Raw genomic sequence first — 20,569 nt, 5'->3', positions numbered from 1 at the left:
GTCCTAAAGAGTTCAGATGCCTCCAAAGACAACATTTCTGCATAGCTGTATCTATAACCCCTCCTGCTGAGTTTACAGTACACTCAATACAACTTATTGCCCTATGCTTAATTAGTGTGGCTGTATTCTAGTGTTGCAATATTGAATTGATTTACGCCACCAAGTTTACTTTAGTAGAAGTGCTGGTAATGGGCCTAACCCCCACTGAGGAGTGGTCTCTGGTGATGCAGCATCTAGGTTAGTGTGGGAGGAATGGGTCCCTTTTTGTAGTGTTGGTACAATATGCTGGATTACACAGCATGTGGCTTGTAATTTTTGTACACCCAAGATATGGAGAGGGTGCAGACATATTGTTGGAACTCCACAGGACATGGAGTCTATTTTGTGTTTGTGTAAGGGCAGGGCCTTGAGGGCTACGTGATCCTGTATGGTGATGGTCCGACAGAGCCTTTACAATGCAAGAGCCAGAAATTCTTTGGAGCAAGCTCTACTTCTTTCAAGTGGCATGTGATGCCCCATGTGGCTCTCACTGCAGTCAGGTTTTCTCTGACTGAGGCAGCCTTACCACACGTAAAAGGACTGAAAATATTCCTGAAAGCTCCATGGCATAATTCCTATGCTCTGTTAGTTAGGTAACAGACTGGATCATGTTAACGTGATGTAATATTTAAATGTGAGACTGTTCCTATGAGCTCCATTGGTTTTAGGTATGTAGAATCAATCTTTGAGGTGCTGTGCTTCTGCCTTTTAGAGGTTGGCATGCCAGATCATAGCATCATTTCATAGACTAGTCCTGAACTTATGACATCCAGAGTATCTCTAATCAAGCTCTTTTAAATGGGAGATGTGAGAGGAGAGAAGGGGTCTGAGTGAAGCAGGTAGGTAGGCAGGCCCTGCTTTTCTGCTGCAACACCTGTCTGTTTTATTATTAACGCTTCAAAAAAGTGTCAACACTTCCTAGAACTCACTGGGCATCTGACTGGCTGAGTCGATGTTTTGTTGTTCATGATGGTATTTGGAAAGTAGTGCTGCATTATTAATGTTTAAACCGGTTTGGCTTGTCCTGCTACCATCATTCCCCGAGGCCTGTTCTTTCTGCTCTTTGCCCAGTTTCTCATCTGTCCCTCTCAATCAAATCAAGATATTGCTATCTGTATGTATAACTTTATTTTCCATCTGCTTCACCTTCTGACTTGGGGAGGCTCATGGAGTGTGTGGATGTGTTCAGCCAGGGTGTGATTTTTAACTTGGCCAGAGCAATACCTGTCCAACATAGAGCAGCAGACTGTATTACAAAGACTAATGTACCTGGAACAGAGTTTTGAAGGAAAAAGAGGAGATGATGGCTCTTGTCACTAAATCAAATGCTTTTTAATGCATCTGCTCAAATTAGCAGCTGTATTGGAGGGAATAGATTAGTGATTTTCAACCTGTGGTCCATCAGAAGTGTTGTCGTTCCCATAGATGCCCACAGTTTAGTGCCCTTTTCACAGTGCAGCAAATGCCATGCAGAGCATGTGCAGCATTTACAGTTGAATTCTGCACAGTCAGTTTTTAGTCTAAGACTTCTATGGTAGGGGTCCTTGGACCACAGGTTGAATTTCCAAAGAGGTCTGCACCTCCATTTGAAATTTGTTAGGCGGTCTGCAAATGAAAAAAAGTTAGTTTCTTTTAGTTTTTAGCACTTCACAGAAATGTTTCTAATATGCAAATTGGTTACACCCAATAGGGTGGGAGTGATATCTGTATAGTCCCCTCAGTTCAGTACTCTGAATACTCAGAACAAGATCTTCATAGGTAGCTTTTAAGCAGGAATCCCCAGAGCCCTTCCTTGTGTCCCAGAGACTGAAATCCTTTGGAAACTAAGGATTGGCAAGAGGAACTTCTCTCATGAAGTAGTCTCCACAATGGAAGCTGGGGAACAAATCCCTTACATAAGTCACCTTTCTGAGTCCCCTATTTGAGAAGAGATCAAGAGAACTCTTGCGTTCTGAACAGGTGGAGGCAGCCCAGGGCTGAACTCTTCACTTTTTCCAGAGAATTCTAATATTAGAGACTCCCAAACCCACGATGTATAAGAAGACAAGGAGTTAAACATGTTTGTTATCCTAATGCTCTACCTCGTTCTACCTCTGCCACATTACTGCTAGTGCACCAGGCCCTTGAGGTGGCTGGCAATGGCTTGGCAAAGATGTGCGGACTATTTGTCTGCTGAAATCCACCTCCAGTCCAGCGGCTGTGAAAACTGTTGTTTATGGCTAGGATACCATGGACTCTTCTTTCTGGTTTTTGGGTGGGGAAAGAGGACAAGGCCCTTCCAATGTGCATGACTTGAATCCATTTCAGGATATGACTCTGCTCTCTTATCCTGCTGTTCCTGCATAATGTCTAGTGCCTTGTTTTGCCCTATTTCTCAATTGTAAGGCTGAGCTCTATTAACTTGACTTCTAGCCTAACAATGGGGAGGAGAGTCTGTCTGCCATCACAGTGCAAACTTCTGCAGAATTCCCACAGTCTGTTTTTACCACACTTCAAACTCTTGTTGCTGCTAAATACGCTACTGAAATCTTGCTTGCTGCTAGAATCCACTTGGCTGACTCTGAATCCTCACTATTCTCTCTATTGCTTTAAAAAAAAAAAAAGTTTGTCCTCAAATGGGAGAATCTTTGTTTTGCTCTGTACATGGTGCTTACTAAATGCCTGGTGTGATTTGGGCTGGAACTGCATCTCTGGGAATAGTGTGGTATAGTGGGTGCTAGTATCTGTAAAATAAGTGACCCCTATTGTCAAGGTAGCCTCTGTTTTCACACCTAGATGAGTAGAATTACATTTTTGTGTAGTAACTGACTGCTGGGCAATTCTCTGGTGCATAACCCTGCATATAATGGACTCCCCCAAACTGGAAAATATCTTCACCACAGCAGTGCAGAGATGTATGTGACTTCATGTTAGCTTTATCCTGTCCCTACAGGAGGCTTGCTTTCCTGGCTGATCTGAAAAAGATTTTTATTCCTTTTGGGTACCACTTTAACCATGTTGGTTTAGCAATGGATTGTAGTTAGTGAAGTAGAATCCCCTAGGTTGAAACAGTTATACCAGTGTACAGGTGCTGACAGAAATAAACTATATGGTACACCTTATTTCTGTCATCACCCTTCTACTGCTATAACTGTGTCAAACAATAGAGGGTTGTACACTTCCCTAACTACAATATAGTTAAAGCTGTCAAAAATTGTGTAGGCCAGCTGTGAGTATATCTGACCTCTAAACTGTTTCTATCAGTGAGCGAATGGCTGCTTGCTGAAACCTGGTGGAATGCAGGCCCTTTAGATTAAGGCGTGAAATGATTTGCACTAGAATAGAGCTGTTGTGGTGAGGCAGGGCTGAGTTCATTGTTAGTGAATGGGATGGGGGCAGTGTGCTAAATATTTAACACAAGATGTGGTAAGTTATTGCATTGCTGGGCCATAAAAGATTCTACTTGAATGCAGCTGCCTTGGCTTTTTATTGGATTAAATACTTCAGACTCCCATTTCCAGTTAGGACTGAGTGGGTGAGAATTTTCACTTCTTGTTAGATACATAGCTTAAGTTACACATTTAGAATCCAGTGCCTTTTCGTCATACAGATGAGTTGCTGAATCATTAAAGGTTTCAGAGTAGCAGCCGGGTTAGTCTGTATTCGCAAAAAGAAAAGGAGTACGTGTGGCACCTTAGAGACTAACAAATTTATTTGAGCATAAGCTTTCGTGAGCTACAGCTCACTTCATCGGATGCATCACAAAAGCTTATGCTTAAATAAATTTGTTAGTCTCTAAGGTGCCACAAGTCCTCCTTTTCTTTTTGTGAATCATTAAAGCCATAACTGCCTCTGCTCAGAACTTCTCCAAGATCTTCTTACTAATAGTAATATAGAGATTACATTCTGATTTGGACTTGTGGAAGTCACATTTCTAAAACAGAAGCTTGCTGGAGTCTGAAAATTACTTTTTCTAAGACAGAAGTTTACTGTGGTTCTGTAAACCTCTTGTCAGCACTTGTATAATAGTTTTGTTTCTCTTCTGAGAATCAGTGACTCAAACTTTCCTTGATGTTGCAGTTCTGCAATTTTCTAGAGAGGTAGCAATTCTTTAATTAAATACCCCCCCATCCCACTTTTTTTTTTTCTTTTTGGCACAGTGAAGACCCCTTGTATCTAAGGCGATCGCAGCTGGACAGAATTATTATGAGTTCTTTTTTTCAGTCTAGAACATCAGGGTCTAGCTACTTCTGATGACCAGAGACTGAATTATTGGACCAGTGACCTGATGTAGTGTGGTGGGAGGAATCATAGAATATCAGGGTTGGAAGGAACCTCAGGTCGTCATCTAGTCCAACCCCCTGCTCAAAGCAGGATCAATCCCCAATTTTTGCCCCGATCCCTAAATGGCCCCCACAAGGATTGAACTCACAACCCTGGGTTTAGCAGGCCAATGCTCAAACCATATCTCGCATGATGGACCATTGTTCAAATTTGATAAGGCTAAACTGCAACTCCTAAATGGGATTTCTTCTCCCTGTCTGACCTTATGGAATTAGGAATTTGGTCAGTACAGCAAGCCCTCCTGGCACTGTGATTAGAAGTCCCCAGTCTTGTTAGAGCAGGTACCTTTTCTTAAGGTGGTAAGGATTCCAATTTTATTTCTGAGCCCATTTAAAAAGACTGTTTCTATTTGTGGTGGTAGGTGGAGGAGACTTCATTTACTAGAATTAATTTATGAGAGGATTTTTTCCAAGAAAAGAAATATTTATTGCAAATAGAAATGCACACTGGATCCAGAATATTCTCTCTCATGCTCTGAAGCCTCTTATACAGGAGGCTGTTTATACACTCTTGGCATTAATTCTTGGCACTAATTCTAACTAAACAAAGGTCAAGCATCAGAAACACTGTCATATAAACATTACTACTGTTAATGGGCCTTGTCATTGCATGCTGGTAACTAAATGCCTTGATAGTGCTGTGGGGTCTATGGATTTCAGAAGCCAGAGAAGGGGTGAATAACAGAACGTTATGGTCTTCTAGATTACTAGCATGCATTTAGAAAGACACCCTGGCACCCAGATGATGGGGGGTTAAGGAGGGTGTGTGTGTGTGTGTGTGTGAAGCTGAAGTATTCCTTTGTCGGAGGAGGGGGAGAAAAACCAAGCCCTAGAATGCTGGGGTGCTGTAAGCATGTTTAACTTTAGTAGGTGACTTGCATGATTCTGGGAAGGTGTGAGTATCTGGAAATAATTAAGACGTGGGCATTAGCTTCCTGGGCATGGACAAGACCTTAGTGGAGCCTTTCTGAGCTACACTTAAAGGCTTTTCTGGTTTAATTACACATTTTATTTTTTAAATCACATCTATACGAGCAAAACCTTCCTAAACTAACATAGCTAAGTGTAAATCAAACCTAAATCTCTAGTCTCTTGATATGATTAAACTTGCATAGATTGTGGGGAATTGAAACATTTTCAAGATGCAGTATCAGGATCTCAGCTGTACAAGGAAGCCTAGATTAGTTGCTTGTCAGGCCATTTTAGCTCTGTATTGGGCCAGCTAGGAAAGGCACCAAAACTTCTGCTGTGTGCCTTATTCTCTTTGAAGTCTGATCTTGCTAACACTGTTACAAAGGAATTTAAAAGTGCAAGACACACAAGCTAGTAATGTAATACACATGTAAAAAAAAAAAAACCCCAAAACCACCACAACAAAAAAAACACCATTGCAATTCTGCAAAATAACTTGGAGGATTGAGTTATGCTCTAGGAAGGATCTCCATATGCCTCCCTCGGGTGAGGGAAGGAGAAGACTAAATTTTGGAAAACAGGTATATTACATTGCATTCTTTGACTCTGGTCTTTTGTATACCAAACTTTTATGTTTGAATGAAAATCCCATAATAAGAGGATCTACTCCTGTTGAGAACCCATTGTGCCTTCACCTCCCTGGGAGAACAGGCATAATGGACTCTTCCCACCCGTACTCTGAATTTGGACACTATGGCTGTCAGTGGCTGGCTTTATTTATCCTGCCTTGAGCTGCTTAACTGAATCGCTCTTTAAAACATGAGTAGATCCCTGTGGTGAAGATGCTGAAATTAGACTTTGTAACCAATAGATACTTACGATTCCAAACACCTATAGCTGGTTCATCAGAAAAGGTTATGATGCTAGTTAATGAGTCCACTTGCTGTAAATAGATCCCTGCATGTGACCGTCTGTCATGGGAACTGTACAACCTCTTTTATGGCTCTGTTTGCTAATTATCAGATTATTTAAACAAGAAATTCCTCCCAGTCAATTCTTTGTCTTTCTCTTTGCATCTTCTTCAGGGTTTTTTTTTTTGTTTGTTTTTGTTTGTTTTTAAGTGACACACAGACCTAGTCTTAAATAAGTGTGGGCTCTGTTAGGCAAATGCACATGGGTCAAAAGCTAACTGATTCCAGAGAGCATGAAACTCGGAATACAATGTTACCTAGAGCTTGCTCTGGATTACATATTGGAACTCACTCTCCTTGGGTTCTGGCTACAGTAAAGCCCTCTTGCTGAACTGGTGATGGCAAATTGACTTCTCTGCTTAATACATTATAATCTATTGCTATGAGATTATCCTTTCACTGCAGGGTTGTCTGATGGCGGGGGTAGGTGGAAGCCCCTCATTGCCACAGTATTTAAAACATCACAATAGGAATGTACAGGAGGAATGACAAGTGATTCTACTCTTACTGCTATCTACCTGCTAAGGTTCTTGGTAGGGAACCCGAGGTGGAAATGCAGAAGGACTGCACTGTAATTTGAAAGTGACTCTCCCAGTCTCAGACAACTAGAATATGCTTGCCAACAGACTTGTTCTTCTTGCTCCAGTCTCACTGCCACCCAGACAGCTGGACGATAACTGTCTGCAGAAATCCTGGCCTGCTGTTCTCTCTTGCTACTTCCTACTCAGCACAGGCTTCAGGATCTAACCTAAAGTTTTGGGTTTATTTTGGCAATTTATGTTGACCTGAGGACACCCTAGCCAAGTAGTTATGTGATCGTTTGGGTGTAAAGGTAGTTTTGCCTAGTGAGAGCTGTTGCTGCTCATCAATATGACCAATCACTTGATACTTTAAAGTATATTGAGGAAATGCACAGTAGCACTTTGTCTCTGAAAGCTCCTAGCACAATTGGCTCAGTAGGCTCCAGCCTATTTAAGTGCATGCACATGCAGGGAAGCCTTGATTAAACTGTCTTCCTTGGCACTAAAGCCAGAAGGGGCCATCTATCCTGTCAATAATTTGGAGCAAGCTGACTAGCAAGCAGTCACCAAAGATGATCAGAGGGCACAGTGAGCCAGCTAATGTGGATTTGTTACAGTACTTGTTATGCAGAGGAATGCTGATATAAGGTGTGACCTGGATTAAAATAAGGTTATTTGCTCTGCTCCCAGGCATAGAAGAGATTTCTTCAGTGTCTGTGCTAAGGAGTTTATGCATCTAAAGAGGAGGAGTTTTGGAGTTAGGAAAAGAAGCAACCCATTTTCTGCTGGTGAGATTTGGGCTTGTCTACTCTCTGGGCGCTACAGTGGCACAGCAGCAATGCTGTACTGCAGATCCTTTCTACAGAGATAGAAGTGTTTTTTCCACCATTTTCCATCATTTTTCACACCCCTGAACGACATAATTATGTCAATCTACATTTTAGGTGTAGACCAGGCCTTTGTGCTCACCACATACAGAAATGCTTGTTAACATGGGGATAACTACTACCTCAGCATGCAGGACCCCTCACAGGTAGAGTTCAGTCATATGTGACTGGCTTGGTACTATCCAACTTTTTTCCACAGTAGTAAGCAGTCACATAAGACAGAAGTCTCTGGAAACTCTTGCTTCTGAAGCAGTGATTTCCTTCTAACAGAGCTCTTCATGGGAGAGGAGGATATTGTCTCTGCTTTAAAGGGGCAGATGGATGGTGGCATACCCCATGGCGCTACAGTGCGTCCGTGTTAGAGAAGCTGGAAGGGAACAAGTGGCTCTTGTTTTGGAGGTGTTTTGAGTCTGATGTGACTCCAAAGCATCTATAGTAGAGAGCTGTCTGGTGGATATTGTAAAATATGCTAAAATGATCTGAGGCTTGGTATCTGAAGATCACTGAGTTCTCTGGAAGACTCTTCTTGAGTGCGTGTTAAAGTAACTGTCTACAACAAAGTTAGAGTGATAGCCATGTTATCCTGTATCAGCAAAAACAACGAGGAGTCCTTGTAGCACCTTAGACACTAACAAAGCTTATGCCCAAATAAATTTGTTAGTCTCTAAGGTGCCACAAGGACTCCTCATTGTTGTTGTTTTTTTAAGAACAGATTTATTTAAAATCCCTTCCAACAGCTAGGAATAGACAGGAGTCTCATGTAAATAAATCAGATAGAACAAAGGGCAGTGGGTGGAAATTCCCTCCTGTCCCAGGCTTATCTCCTTTGTTTCTAAGATCACAGTTTTTGCTCTTTTGCCTACCTTATTTTCACAGCTCTCCTAGCACATGGTCTGCAGCTTGCTGGCCTCAGCGCTTCCGTTATAGCATCAGATTTCCAGTGGTTTACACTTAGTTTGACAAGCTGGATCCCAGCCATGTACCATGGTAGGACAAATCCATTTTGGCCAAGATTGCTTCAACAATGACTTAGTTTCTGGGATCTCCTGATACAAGAATGACAACTCTTTGGTGGCCTGGAACTAAGGGCAAAGGGGCAGAAATGAAGTATTTAAGTGAATTCAGTGCTAATGTCAGGACAGCCATGGAGCTTTCAGTCAGTCACATCATAAGCATAAGCAGTGAAGCAACATGTATGTACTCTACCAGTATGCCTCACGTCCCTGCCCTGGAGGGGTTACATCTGGTGCTGACACAGTTCACTTTCCATGGTCTAGTAGTTGGTCCTTGGCCTCTCTGCTGAGACATCCAGCAAGAGGGCTAATTAGTGTCAGTCGTGGTGGCTTTCGTATAGGCATGCTTCTTTTAAACACAGATTCTTAGAGTACAGACTCTAGGGCTGACTTCAGTATTGTGTAAGCCCCATTCTGAGAATCCTTTAACTTGAAATCTAGATGTGCATTTTAGTAATATGACTTCTGCTGCATGTGACATTATGTGTATGTCTGGGGAGGATGGGAGTATGCTCTGGTGTCAAGATAAACACATGCCACTCCTTTCCAAGTGCCCAATTGAAGCAACAACAAACACACTAAATGATAGGTTTCAGAGTAACAGCCGTGTTAGTCTGTATTCGCAAAAAGAAAAGGAGTACTTGTGGCACCTTAGAGACTAACCAATTTATTTGAGCATAAGCTTTCGTGAGCTACAGCTCACTTCATCGGATGCATACTAAGTGATTGAATTTTAGGTTGGCTATGTTGTAAGGGCTCTTGTCTCTTTCATGAATACTCCACTAATATAATAGTCCACAATGACTCTGTGCTACTCCCTAAATCCACAAGTGCACAAACTGCTGAAGGTCTCTAGGCTATGAGCTGCATCTTGGAGGAAGTCCCAAATACTCACTGGCTGGATGAGCTTTAGCATATACTCGAAACCATTCCAGCCTGTCTGGGTAACTGGGGATCCAACAATCCTCCCTACAACTAAGCTGTGGGTGAGTAGTTTTTCCTTGAGTGGTTACGGCTTAAAAGCCCTAAGCCTTGCTGTGGACAGCTCAATGAAAAAATTCTGCTCAGTGTGCAGCAGAACTACACGAAGCAAGGAATTGGCTGGAGAAAAATACTGAAAAGATTCAATACCATTATTTTAAATCAATGGTATACCCTCACTTGGAGTACAGTGTTCAAACCTCAGAACACCAGTGTGTGTTCAGGGATAGCAATGGAAATGACTAGAGGAACAGTGCCGCATTAAGAGACTGAAAAGATCAGGACTGCTGAGTTTAGTGAGGGGACAAGATGATTCTCCATATAGAATGGTATAGAAGGTAGATCAGGAATTTCTAACTTACCCCATGTCTCATAACACAAGAACAAAAGGACATTCAATGAAACTGAAAGGTGGCAAATTCAAAACTAGGAAATATTTTCACTCAATGCACCATTACTGTGTGGAACTTCTTGCTAGAAGAGAGACACAAAGATCAAAGTAGAATTCAAAAGAATTAGATATCTATATTGTGAAGAACTGACTGTACTGAGCAGGATGACCACTTCAGAGCACAAATCAACTGCTGACAAGATTTGGAAGAAACTTCCCATTTGGGCAGGCTAGTCCATGACTGTTCCAGTATGGAACTTCTCACATCGTCCTCTATCAGACAGGATACTGGACTAGATGGATCCCTAGTCTGATCCTGTGTGACCGTTCTCAAATTCACTGTGCGGAGGAGGAAACTTGCAGCAGGACTTGTCTGGGTTTGAATCACTTTCCAGTGGTCATATGAATGGATGTGCAGGTGAGACACACATTCTGTTGAGTCTCTCTGATGAAAATCAGTTCTTGATCTCCTGGTGTTGAAATTAAGAATAGAATTTTTACTATCAGTAAACATCTGCAAAGGAGCTGTCAGACCAACTCCCCATATCTCTGTCTTTGCAGGGTGCAAATAGTTAACTAAGTGCTCATGTTCTTTTGACTTTCACCTCACTCCTGTTTACTCCTGGGCTTGTGTACACAGTGCTGGGAAGCAGAGACTCTGAAGCAAATTATAGGGCTCCATTATCTGGCTTGTTGGAAACCCTGTAAAGAGCTCCCTGCACTTCAGATGCCTGGGAATCGGCATGTGCAACCCCTGTCCAACTCACTTTCTACCAGGCTTCAAAGAAGCTTGGAGTGAATTCAAACATTGGTGTGTTTGATCAGAGACAATGGCCAGCACTAAAAGTTGATCATGTGCATTTCATGCCCTTGCCCTAGAGAATGTTACTTGTTTTCGGCTGCTGTGAAAGGGCACATAAGCTATGGCAGTGGTGTGTGGGCTGGAGGAGGCAGGCTTGGTTAGAGTTTACTGTTTTTCCTTCTCAGGACTAGTCAGTGGCTGTGGAAAGTCACATGTTAGATAGGAATTTTGTGTGCTGCAGTGTGAGCAGATTTCACTGTGAGAAGCAGCTAGTGCTGATCTAGGTTTCTGAAATAGAGCCAAAGCCACTCTGAAATCAGACTCCTCAGCCAGAGAGGGGATCAGGTATCGCAGCCCTGCCAGCTCCTCTGCCTGGAGCCATAGGCTTCTTCTACATGAATGATCCATACACAGGAGGCTGCTACCTCTGCATCTTGGCATGTCTAGTGTGCTAATCCCTGTAATGCCTAAACATTCACTTCCCCTGCGTGGATCCTACTGAAGCAGCATGTGACGATAAAGGCAGAGTATGCATACCTGCACACACTCTGGCTGGCAGCTAAGAAGTAAGCCTCTCTTTTTGCTCCTGCTAAGCAGGGAAAGCTCCTGCCCTCTTTCTCCTCCCTTCTATTCCCCTCCCCCCAGTGATGTTTGTTAATCTTACTTGGCATTCACGTCACTGTGGGTAAAAGCTGCTTAACATCCAGAAGAAATCCTGGAGCTGGACTTTAGCAGAAGCGACATCCTTCTGTAGTCAAAGGATTCTATTTGCTAAAGCATATTAGCAGGAAGGCTTGACTTCAGCTGCCAGAAGTAGGTGAGGCTGCACAGTCATTTAGTCTTTCTCCCATCATAAGAGTGGCTGGACTCAGCCCTGAGGCAGTTCCAGCACAATAATAGCAGGTGGCAGAACAACTGGCCACAAGCAGTTTCGATCCGATGCCAGCCTCCAGCTGGTGACTGCCAAAATTAGGCTGAATGCGGCTGTGGAGGACATTCGGCAAGTGCCAGATATTTTTGAAAAGGGGAAGTGGTTCTCAACTTATTTACCAACAGTGTTGTGTGCTGCATCCAGTACTACCTATATGGCCCTGAGGATGTCACATGGGCCACAGGTTGAAAACCACTGTGTTATTGACTCTGCACCCCATGGACTGCAAATTCCCATTTGGGAGGGAGTCTTCATACCCGGAAACTGCCTCCTAGGGAAGCCTGTAGAATATATATGGGGAAGCGGGGAGACTTTCCTCCTGCTTTAGAAATGCAATGTCCCTAGTAGACAATATTAAAAGAAACTGTAACATTGCACTAAGCCTCTCCCTGAGCCCACAAACCCCATTGGAGTCTCTGAACTGCTCCTGTGTGCCCTTTGCAGGTGTGTATGTGAGGAATGTCACTGTTCCAGATCCACCCGGCACAGAGCACAGATGCTTCACTGTTAACTCTTCCCATTCAGAATGCTCTGCAAGGTGGGATTTACACCTAGCTCCAGGGAAGTGCCTGCTTGTTACGTGGGTGTGTTTTGAGTTTGTGTAGGGAGAAACATGGAATGAATATCACCACATTTACCCATACAGGAAGGAAGTGAGATGCCCAACAGCACCCCAGTACCTCAAATAGTCTCAACTCCCAGCCCCTAAGGATACACAATTAATCTTCTGAGGGTAAGTGTGTAGAAGTGTAGGTCCCTCTGCTGCTGCTCACCTCCCCCAGTAGCTGTCTGGATGTTTTCCAGAAAGTTACTGTAGATGGAGAGTGAACTTCCCACTTACTTTCTCCTGGGCCCAGGGCCAAACGAGCAATGGCATGGAAAACTCCATATAATCGTATCTACTGCTGTGAGTCAGTAACTTCGTTAGTATTGGACCTCCCTCACTCATACACACAGACAGTGTGTATTTTGATGAATAAGCCCCCTGTGATATCTGAACCTGGTGTATTCCAAAGTATCCAGTAATAGCAAATGTCTACCATTCTTACTCATCCTTGGTTTGATCGAATAAGGCAGGTTACTCAGTCCCTTCAGACTCACTGATCCAGCCTAGTTTTCTCTGTTGAGCCTCCCTTGTTAGGCATTTGCTTTGTGTCTGCCTGATGGTTGTGATTCACCAGTCATGAGTGTACAGTCTGGGTGAGCTGGCACAAAGATGTAATGTAGTACTGACACCTGTCAATATTTGTCTGCTCTTCAAGGGAAAACCTCCTCAACCTGTTGCCATTGCACTACATGAAAGCTACTGTCTGGGGGACACACCTTGACTTGCTGAACAGTGGCCTGGTAGCAAATGGAAATCAAACCCTTTCTGTATCTTAATAAAACATCCGCAGTCTGGGATGGGAGCAGCAGCCTCCTCATTCCAGCTGTGGCTTATGCTGCAGTACCATTTTAGGGAGCCCTGGTGTCTTGGCTAGCTTCAGATGCCTCCTTTCTAATTAAGGTTGGCGCTATAAATGTATAAAAGTTGTCCTATAAATGACCAGTGATGCTGGGAATATTTGATCCAGGCTGTATTTCTAGCTGTCTTAGTTGGGGCATAATGGGAGGTGAGGAGTCTGGCAGAATCAGGCTCTTCTTGGTTTTTCAGGATGCTCAGTTGAGTGTTTTCTGGTCCCTTTTGACTCTGAAGGGGTAGAATGAACCAGAGCTGCCAGAAAAGCTATTGCGTCACTGTTCTAGCCCCTCGAATTCAGGATGAGGAGAAGCTTCTCATAGCCTGATTGTAGAGCCTGGTGGCTGGGGCAACTGCAATATCTACGGATGTGGAAGTGGATTGTTGGTGTGAGGGGAAAAGACCACTTGTATCTGGCACTGTAATAAAGTTTTTATGGATATATCTGTACTGCAGTTTTTTGGTCTGCAGCCTGTGCCCACAAGTTGAGCAGGGCTAGCTGTGGCAATGCCACAGGTCTTCTATTGCAGTGGGACCATGCCTGGGGCAAGGCAGCAGACAGGCTGCTTTCTGAACACCCCCCACCCCCTTGAAGCACTGGGAGCGCTTAACACCGATTAAATGGTTCCAGGAGCTACCAGATAAGATGGCATTCCATCTGGGGGAAGGGAGGGTGAGCTGCTTTGGTGGAGAACCAATATTTTGTGTTCCCCTCCTTACCCCCCAAGTCTCCACTTCCCCCCTCTCCAGTTAACCCTGCATCTCCATGCTTGTAACAGGTGGCTAGGCACCACCAGCCACACTAGTGCTCCCAGCATTTCTATCGCTAGCAGAGCAGAACTGGTGATAGCAATGGGAATCGTTAGCCAAACAAGGCCAGTGAAACTGGTGGTGGTGGCGGCGGCAGCAGCTGTCCATTCAGTTTGCATTGTACTTCCAACTGTAAGGAAAGGGTTAAATTCCTTAACAAGCAAATGACTTAATGGCTGTGGAATTGTGAATTGCTGCTGGAATTCCACAGCAAACACTGGATTCTGCCAGTTTGGAAGTGTGGACGGTCCGTGATCTCAGAGTTACGGAATCCTCGCCTGGACTGGCCCTAAAGGGTCACTAAAGTTATACAGAATAGTTATGGGAACTTATATAATCTTGGTCTAAATCTTCTGCCTTCACCCCCTACTCTTCAGAGGCCCAAGCAAAAATGCGGTCTGATTTAAACCATTGTCAGGCAGTTTAACATCCAATTCTTTGGCTTGGCTCCTTTGTATGCCCCTGCAGACTGGCTTATCTGGGCTACTGCTGCCATGCTAATGCACATGTCTGACTGTTTGTCAGATCCCAGTATCCTGGTTTTATTTTGAGAAGGGAACTGCTGAGGTATTTGCTTTTTGAATTGTGTGTGTTGTTGAGGGAACACTTGATACAAATGAGTTACTGTTTATAATGCTTTTGATCTCCTTGTATTGTTCCCCAGAATATACAGATGGGGGGGGGGGGGAGGAGCAAACAAATCTCAGTTTTAACCTTTTGTATGATAAAGTATCTGAATTGTAAATGAAATAATGATGCTATTAAACATACTGGGTTTGGGTTCTCACTGTAGCACTGAAACCTCAATCTAGCTCTTGACACAGGCTTGGAAAAGATTCTTTAGGCATAAGTCCCACTACTACTCTCCTGCCTATCACACTGAACTTTATTCCTCCCTTCTACCTCAAGGAGTTCTGCCATGAGCTCTTGCCCAGAAAGCTATTTTCAGTAAATTCAGACCCTAGTCACTTCATGGGAACCTTCTGAACCCACAGTCCTTCTGGAAATCCCCACTCAGGCTGATCTTGGTTCCTGCTCTCAAATACTAGGGGAATTCAGCTGTTTTCAAGAAGGTAAAGATGGTGCTTTTAGGTGGGCTGAATTGAACTTCACCAGTTAGATGGTGAAATATTACTGTGCTGGCTGCGCTGCCTAATGTCTAATGCTGGTTTTCCCTTCTCAGGTGAGAGAAACTGAGACCATGGACCCAGAGAAGTATGGAGAGGACTATTTCTCTTCTGGAGCCTTGCCAGATGATGAAGATATCAGTGACCCCAGGCCTGACTTGAGCAGAGAGAGTGACTGGTTTTCTGGTTCTGGAGATGATGGTATGTAGGCAAGAAAGAAATAGCCTTTAAATTGGAGTCTTCCTCTGACTATTACATCTTCATAGCTGTGACCTGGAAAAGCTACATAGTCCCCTGAGTCTCACAGGCTCTTTAATGGAACTTGCAATGGGCTACAAAGTCTGTAAAGCTAAGCTCAGCAAGTCATTCAGAAGAATCAGTAGAGCAGCCTAATCAAATACCTCCTATGTGGAGGCTTGCTTGGATGCAGTACACTGATAGGAACAGCAATAGGGCACCATGCCATGATGTGGGACTCATTCTGTCTTCCATCTCTATAGGGGCATCCAAGTAGGTCACCCCTGTAATGAGATTACATGCTATCTTCAATGGGTAGACAATGCATTACTCAAATCATTACCCCCCCACACCCTAATACCATGGGGCTGTAAAGTTTAACTAGTTTTGTTAAATCTCATCTTCCTCCAGCCCCAACATTTCTGAATCTTCCAGCTTTGTCCCTAAAACCAGTGTAGTAGTGAAAGCTAGTTAATTCAGTGTTTTCAGAGAACTCTTTTTGGCTTCAAAACTCCCAGCATAAACTAGTTTAAACAGCTCCTTGTTCCCTTTTTATGTTCACATTGTGTTCTCAAAAGGTAAAGAACAAGCTCTGAAATTAGTATGTGGCATGTTCAGGCAGATCTGGTGGTTAGTATCGTAGCAAATTATCCTCTAGGGATGGGTGTTCAAAAGAGTGCTCTCCTGAAGCCAGCATAGCACACAAGAGCATATTAGCTTTCTGAGCAAATCCTGGTACCCTGCAGCAAGAGCCACTTGATGGAGCTGAAGATTTCTTCTCTGAATGAGGTAATCTGGAGCTTGCATCATGTGGCTTTGTGTAATCAAAACTATATTTAACTGGTGAAAGTACTTACAGATAAGAGGGCACTTTAATCAAAGCAGAGCCCTAGTTAGACAATAGCAGCTAGTGCTGCTATAGAGTGTGCCTGGGCTTTGGGAAAACACTCTGAAAGCAAAGGGAAACTAATTCTGTATTGTATGTTTGCATGTTATCTAGATGCTGAAGATGACATTGCTTCAACCACTGAAGAGAGTCCTATGGTAGGTGGTGTTTGAGCACTCTCAGAAAAACCTAGCCCAACAGCCCTTCTCTGTGTGGTATCTGGCCGGCCCGGCCTGCCTGCCTGTGAAGGCTCTTGTTGCCTTAACCCACTCCCCACCCCCCCATAGCTGGCTTCCATATCCAGTCCACTGGAATAAGGTGCTCACGATGCACCGAACTCTTGAATGACCTCAACTGTCCTGCCATTAAATGGTGTCTGTCCTGTCTCTCCTGTTTTGAAGTGTTTTGTAGCTGCTCATGACAGGGTGTGGTTTGTCTCTGCTTTATTCAGTTCTCGAGTGACAACTATATCCCTGAAGATACCGGTAAGGGGACAAAGGATGTGGATGAAAACCTGGTGGTAGACAATGAAATAACTCCACGTAAAGTCTTGCCCGCTGAGAAAATGGATCCGTCCAACAAGATTTCCATGGCCAGCACAGCCAACGGCAGCCTCTTTGAAAGAACAGAAGTCCTTGCAGGTAACTTCACTGTCCCCAAAGTCTAGTGACTCATCAGCCACACTGTAAATGTGGGAGGAAGGGGAAATGGAGATGCCAAAAATGGGGTCGTATGATTGTTCCCATACTTTAGAGGGCAAGAATGCTGACCAAAAACACACAACCCACAGGTCACTTGAAACTGAGCCAACTGGCTTTGTTCAGGTAAGCTGGGAGGCACAGAGTATTAGGGAAGCTTCTTTCCTGTGTTAATCAAAAGAAACTTTTTTATTAAATGCTGGTTTTTTTAATTATGGATAAACTGCGTGGAAAGTGAGTTCTGGTCTCTAGATGCTGTTTGGACTGAAAATGTCACTTTCAGCAACATGGAAGCTGCCAGTAGAAAGCCCTGAAATGCTGGAACTCTGGGATAGATTTCATAGGTTTATGACTGGTGAGGGTAGCCGTTTCCTCCTAAATGCTATATTCATTCCATATTCTCTTCCAGCTCTTATTGCAGGTGGGGCAGTTGGGCTGCTGTTTGCTGTCTTCCTGATCCTCCTGTTGGTCTATCGCATGAAGAAAAAGGATGAGGGCAGTTATGATCTTGGCAAAAAACCAATCTACAAGAAAGCGCCTACAAATGAATTCTACGCTTAAAGCCACCAGCACCTTGTGCCCCTCTAGGGACAAAAACTGATTGTTAAAGCATTTGGACCTAAGCTAAGATGCTCCCAACAAATGCTCTCTTGGATCTAATTTCAAAGCGATTTAAAAAAAAAAAATCTTTCTGTGCAACCCTTCCATCCTGCTAAACTAACAAGGGCACAACAAATGTAAAGCGTCTGGGAGGGGAACATTGTCATGGCTATATTGGGGGGAGGGGGCGTGCAAATGATTGTCAAATTCCTTATTTTTGGTTTAGGGGAGGGTGTATATATGTGTGTTTGTATCTGGTGTGCAACTCTCCAATTTGCCTTGTTGTGTAGAAGGTTTTTTATTCTATTTCCCCTGTAGTATTGTGCCTGTCCTGCAGCAGGCCAATCATATAAAGCATTTTATAGAGAATTATCTATGAATCTCTTACACTACAGTGTACCATTGCCTTATCAGGGAGTAGCTGTGTCCTTGGCTCAGGATGCCCATATGCCATAAAGGGCCCATGGGAGAAATAACTATGTGGCCTAAATGGCTCTTAGGGAGAAGTTTCCTCTTCCTTTTTGGCCCTTGGTAGGTCACAATCTGCAAAATCAGGAAAGCCTCTTGGCTTGCTTGACTCTGAGACTAACCTTTCCCTGCACCTAGCCTCTTACAAGTTGGAGAATTACCTTTTAATGTAGGATTTTATAATTTTTTAAGTAGGGAAAATAGCCTAATGTGTTATGTTTTTAGAAATAGTACTGAAATAAAAAAAAACATACTTTTTAAAAAATTCCTAAGACTTTTTTTTTTGATTTTTAAATCCTTTGTTTCCTTTGGCTGGGCATTTCTCTAGATGTATATATTGTGTTTTATACAATTCATATTCTGAACTGAAGCAGGATTGGCTACAGTATGTTACAGGTTTCCCTTTCTATATAGCAGCTACTGTATGCAATTGATATATTTATGGGGATTTTCCATAATTTTTTGATTTGATTTTTATAGGATTATTTATGGTTCCTTCTCATGTTTTGGTTTTTTGGTTATTTTTTCATTTTTATATATAAAACACTAATATAATGAATCTCTTATGATTGTGAAAACTATTTAAGCTTTATTCTGTGAATTTTTAATTATAAACTGAAGGCAATAACTTCTGCTAGAATTACTCTGTATACAAAATTGGATTCTTAAAACATGATTAAAGTATATTATAGGGAAAGATGGGAATTTTTATCCTGTAATATATTGTAATCAGTCCTATAGAGCTATATATTTTATATATATATATATATATATATATTTTCCAGCAAAGTGTACAAATATTAAGAATACAAAGGCTAGAGGTTTTGGGGCTTGTGCAGCCTTACTGTGTGTAAGGGAAGGGCGTATTGGTCTGTTTATATGCTGCTGTTTGTGCAATGTCTTGTTTATGTTGAATGCAGTAATATTTTCCTTGTTTTGTTCATCACAGCTGGGGGTCAGGCTAATGGTTGCTGAACTAGCCAGGTCACTAATGCTCTGTGTGCCCCCTGAATGCAGCAGCCATCAGATTAACTTCCATGAATTAGAAACAGTTGCTGTGTTGAAAATGCCAGCCTTGCTCCTTCATGTTCAGGAGGTGGAGCTGAGATCCCGTCCCCTTATTTCAAAGTGACACTTCTAATTTGCAATAGAGCTGCAAACAAAAGTTGGAAGCTCACTGTTCAAAGGAAGTAACCTTTACCTTTTCTCTTGCAAAATTGTTGTTCAGTTTATAGGCTAAGCTATTTAAGAGATTTTGAACTAGTCTCCTTTAGTCCCTTTTGCCTTCAGTAGGATGGCTTTCAGTATTTAGAATATTGTTTGATCATGTCTCTTGCTAAGGGTGGCTCTATGGGAACACTGACTTCCTCAAGCCACTTGCTATTAACTTTTTTTTAAGGGGTTTTAATGCATCATTTAAGCAGATCCTACCTCTGTCAGAGTTGGTCCAGTTCCACAAAACATTCATTGAGTGAATAGAAGATGCATTCCTGTCCTACAGGGTTTTCTGGCAGTCTTTGGCTAGTTCCAGAATTGGTATATAAAACACCCACTTATCTTGGTCCTGTTGCATCAGTCTTACTTGCTAGATCTGAGTCTCTACCTTTCCAGATACAATGAAGATTACAGAATAGCTGGCTGTGGGGTGGCTTTTTGTGTGTGGAGAGTGGGGGCAACTGCATACAGTGTAGCTCATAAAAATCATACTGGTTCTGAAGGCCGTGGAGAATCTTTTCATAGACTTTTTAGACCTGATTCTCTTTCCATTTGTAGTTATGCACCTGTTATAACTTAACTGAAATCAGTGCAGTTACACCTGATTCTAGACTGGTGTAAGGAAGAGGATCTCTTCTGTGTTCTATAGCTGTGGGCAAGGGGTCTCCTCTCTGTGGACTCCATGCTAAGGCTTGATCCTGTAGCTTAAGAACCCCTGCAATGAAGTCTCTAGCAGGAGTCCTGTCTCTCCCTCCCCCCTCCTTTTTTTTTTTTTAAATGGGTACCTTTCAATTCAAAGACCAGCCCGTCCCAGGGCCTAGCTCTGGAATGAATTAATATGTGGAAACTTAATATTTTTTTAATTCTGCTGTTATGGAAATAACCCATTTGTAACTGTTGTCTACAGACCGTGCCACCTGTGAAACATGAATTGTCTTTCTTTTGATGTTTGGAAGAGATTCTCTCATGTAATTGTGCTTTTTTGTTTGTTTGTTTGTTTTTTTGTTTGGGTTTTCCCCCACTGGTACTTTATCAAATAAACTGGTACTTTCTAAAAACGTTCTTTTGGGGTTTTTTTACATAAATGACGCATGGCACTTAGGCCTTACCTGATTCAAAGTTGTGAGTAAGCTAGTTTAAATCCATGCAAAGTGTTGTGTGGAGATGCACACTGGTTTAAAACTGTTTATGTGGATTTAATGCATGCAAGTCTACTGACAAGCTAACTGAATAGGTTTAAAACCACACTTTTAGAGCTTGTCTACATGAGGAGTTAATCAGGAGCAGCTATTCTGGAAT

At 42.8% G+C, this 20,569-nt stretch overlaps 1 protein-coding gene across 2 annotated transcripts in view; it reads left to right on the top strand.

The window, feature by feature from the left end:
• The window catches only part of SDC4 (syndecan 4), a 31,326-nt gene extending 10,998 nt beyond the window's left edge, over positions 1-20,328 (top strand). For both annotated transcript variants that reach the window (XM_048819571.2, XM_048819570.2), the window contains exons 2-5: positions 15,223-15,367; positions 16,404-16,447; positions 16,741-16,930; positions 17,397-20,328. In XM_048819571.2, the coding sequence (XP_048675528.1) occupies positions 15,223-15,367; positions 16,404-16,447; positions 16,741-16,930; positions 17,397-17,548 (531 nt within the window). In that variant the 3' untranslated portion in view covers positions 17,549-20,328. The remainder of the gene's footprint in view (positions 1-15,222; positions 15,368-16,403; positions 16,448-16,740; positions 16,931-17,396) is intronic.
• Positions 20,329-20,569: the final 241 nt, after the last annotated feature.

The sequence above is a fragment of the Caretta caretta genome, chromosome 13, assembly GCF_965140235.1.
Source record: "Caretta caretta isolate rCarCar2 chromosome 13, rCarCar1.hap1, whole genome shotgun sequence".
Taxonomy (NCBI): Eukaryota; Metazoa; Chordata; order Testudines; family Cheloniidae; genus Caretta; species Caretta caretta.
This window is presented reverse-complemented; position numbering and strand designations above follow the sequence as displayed.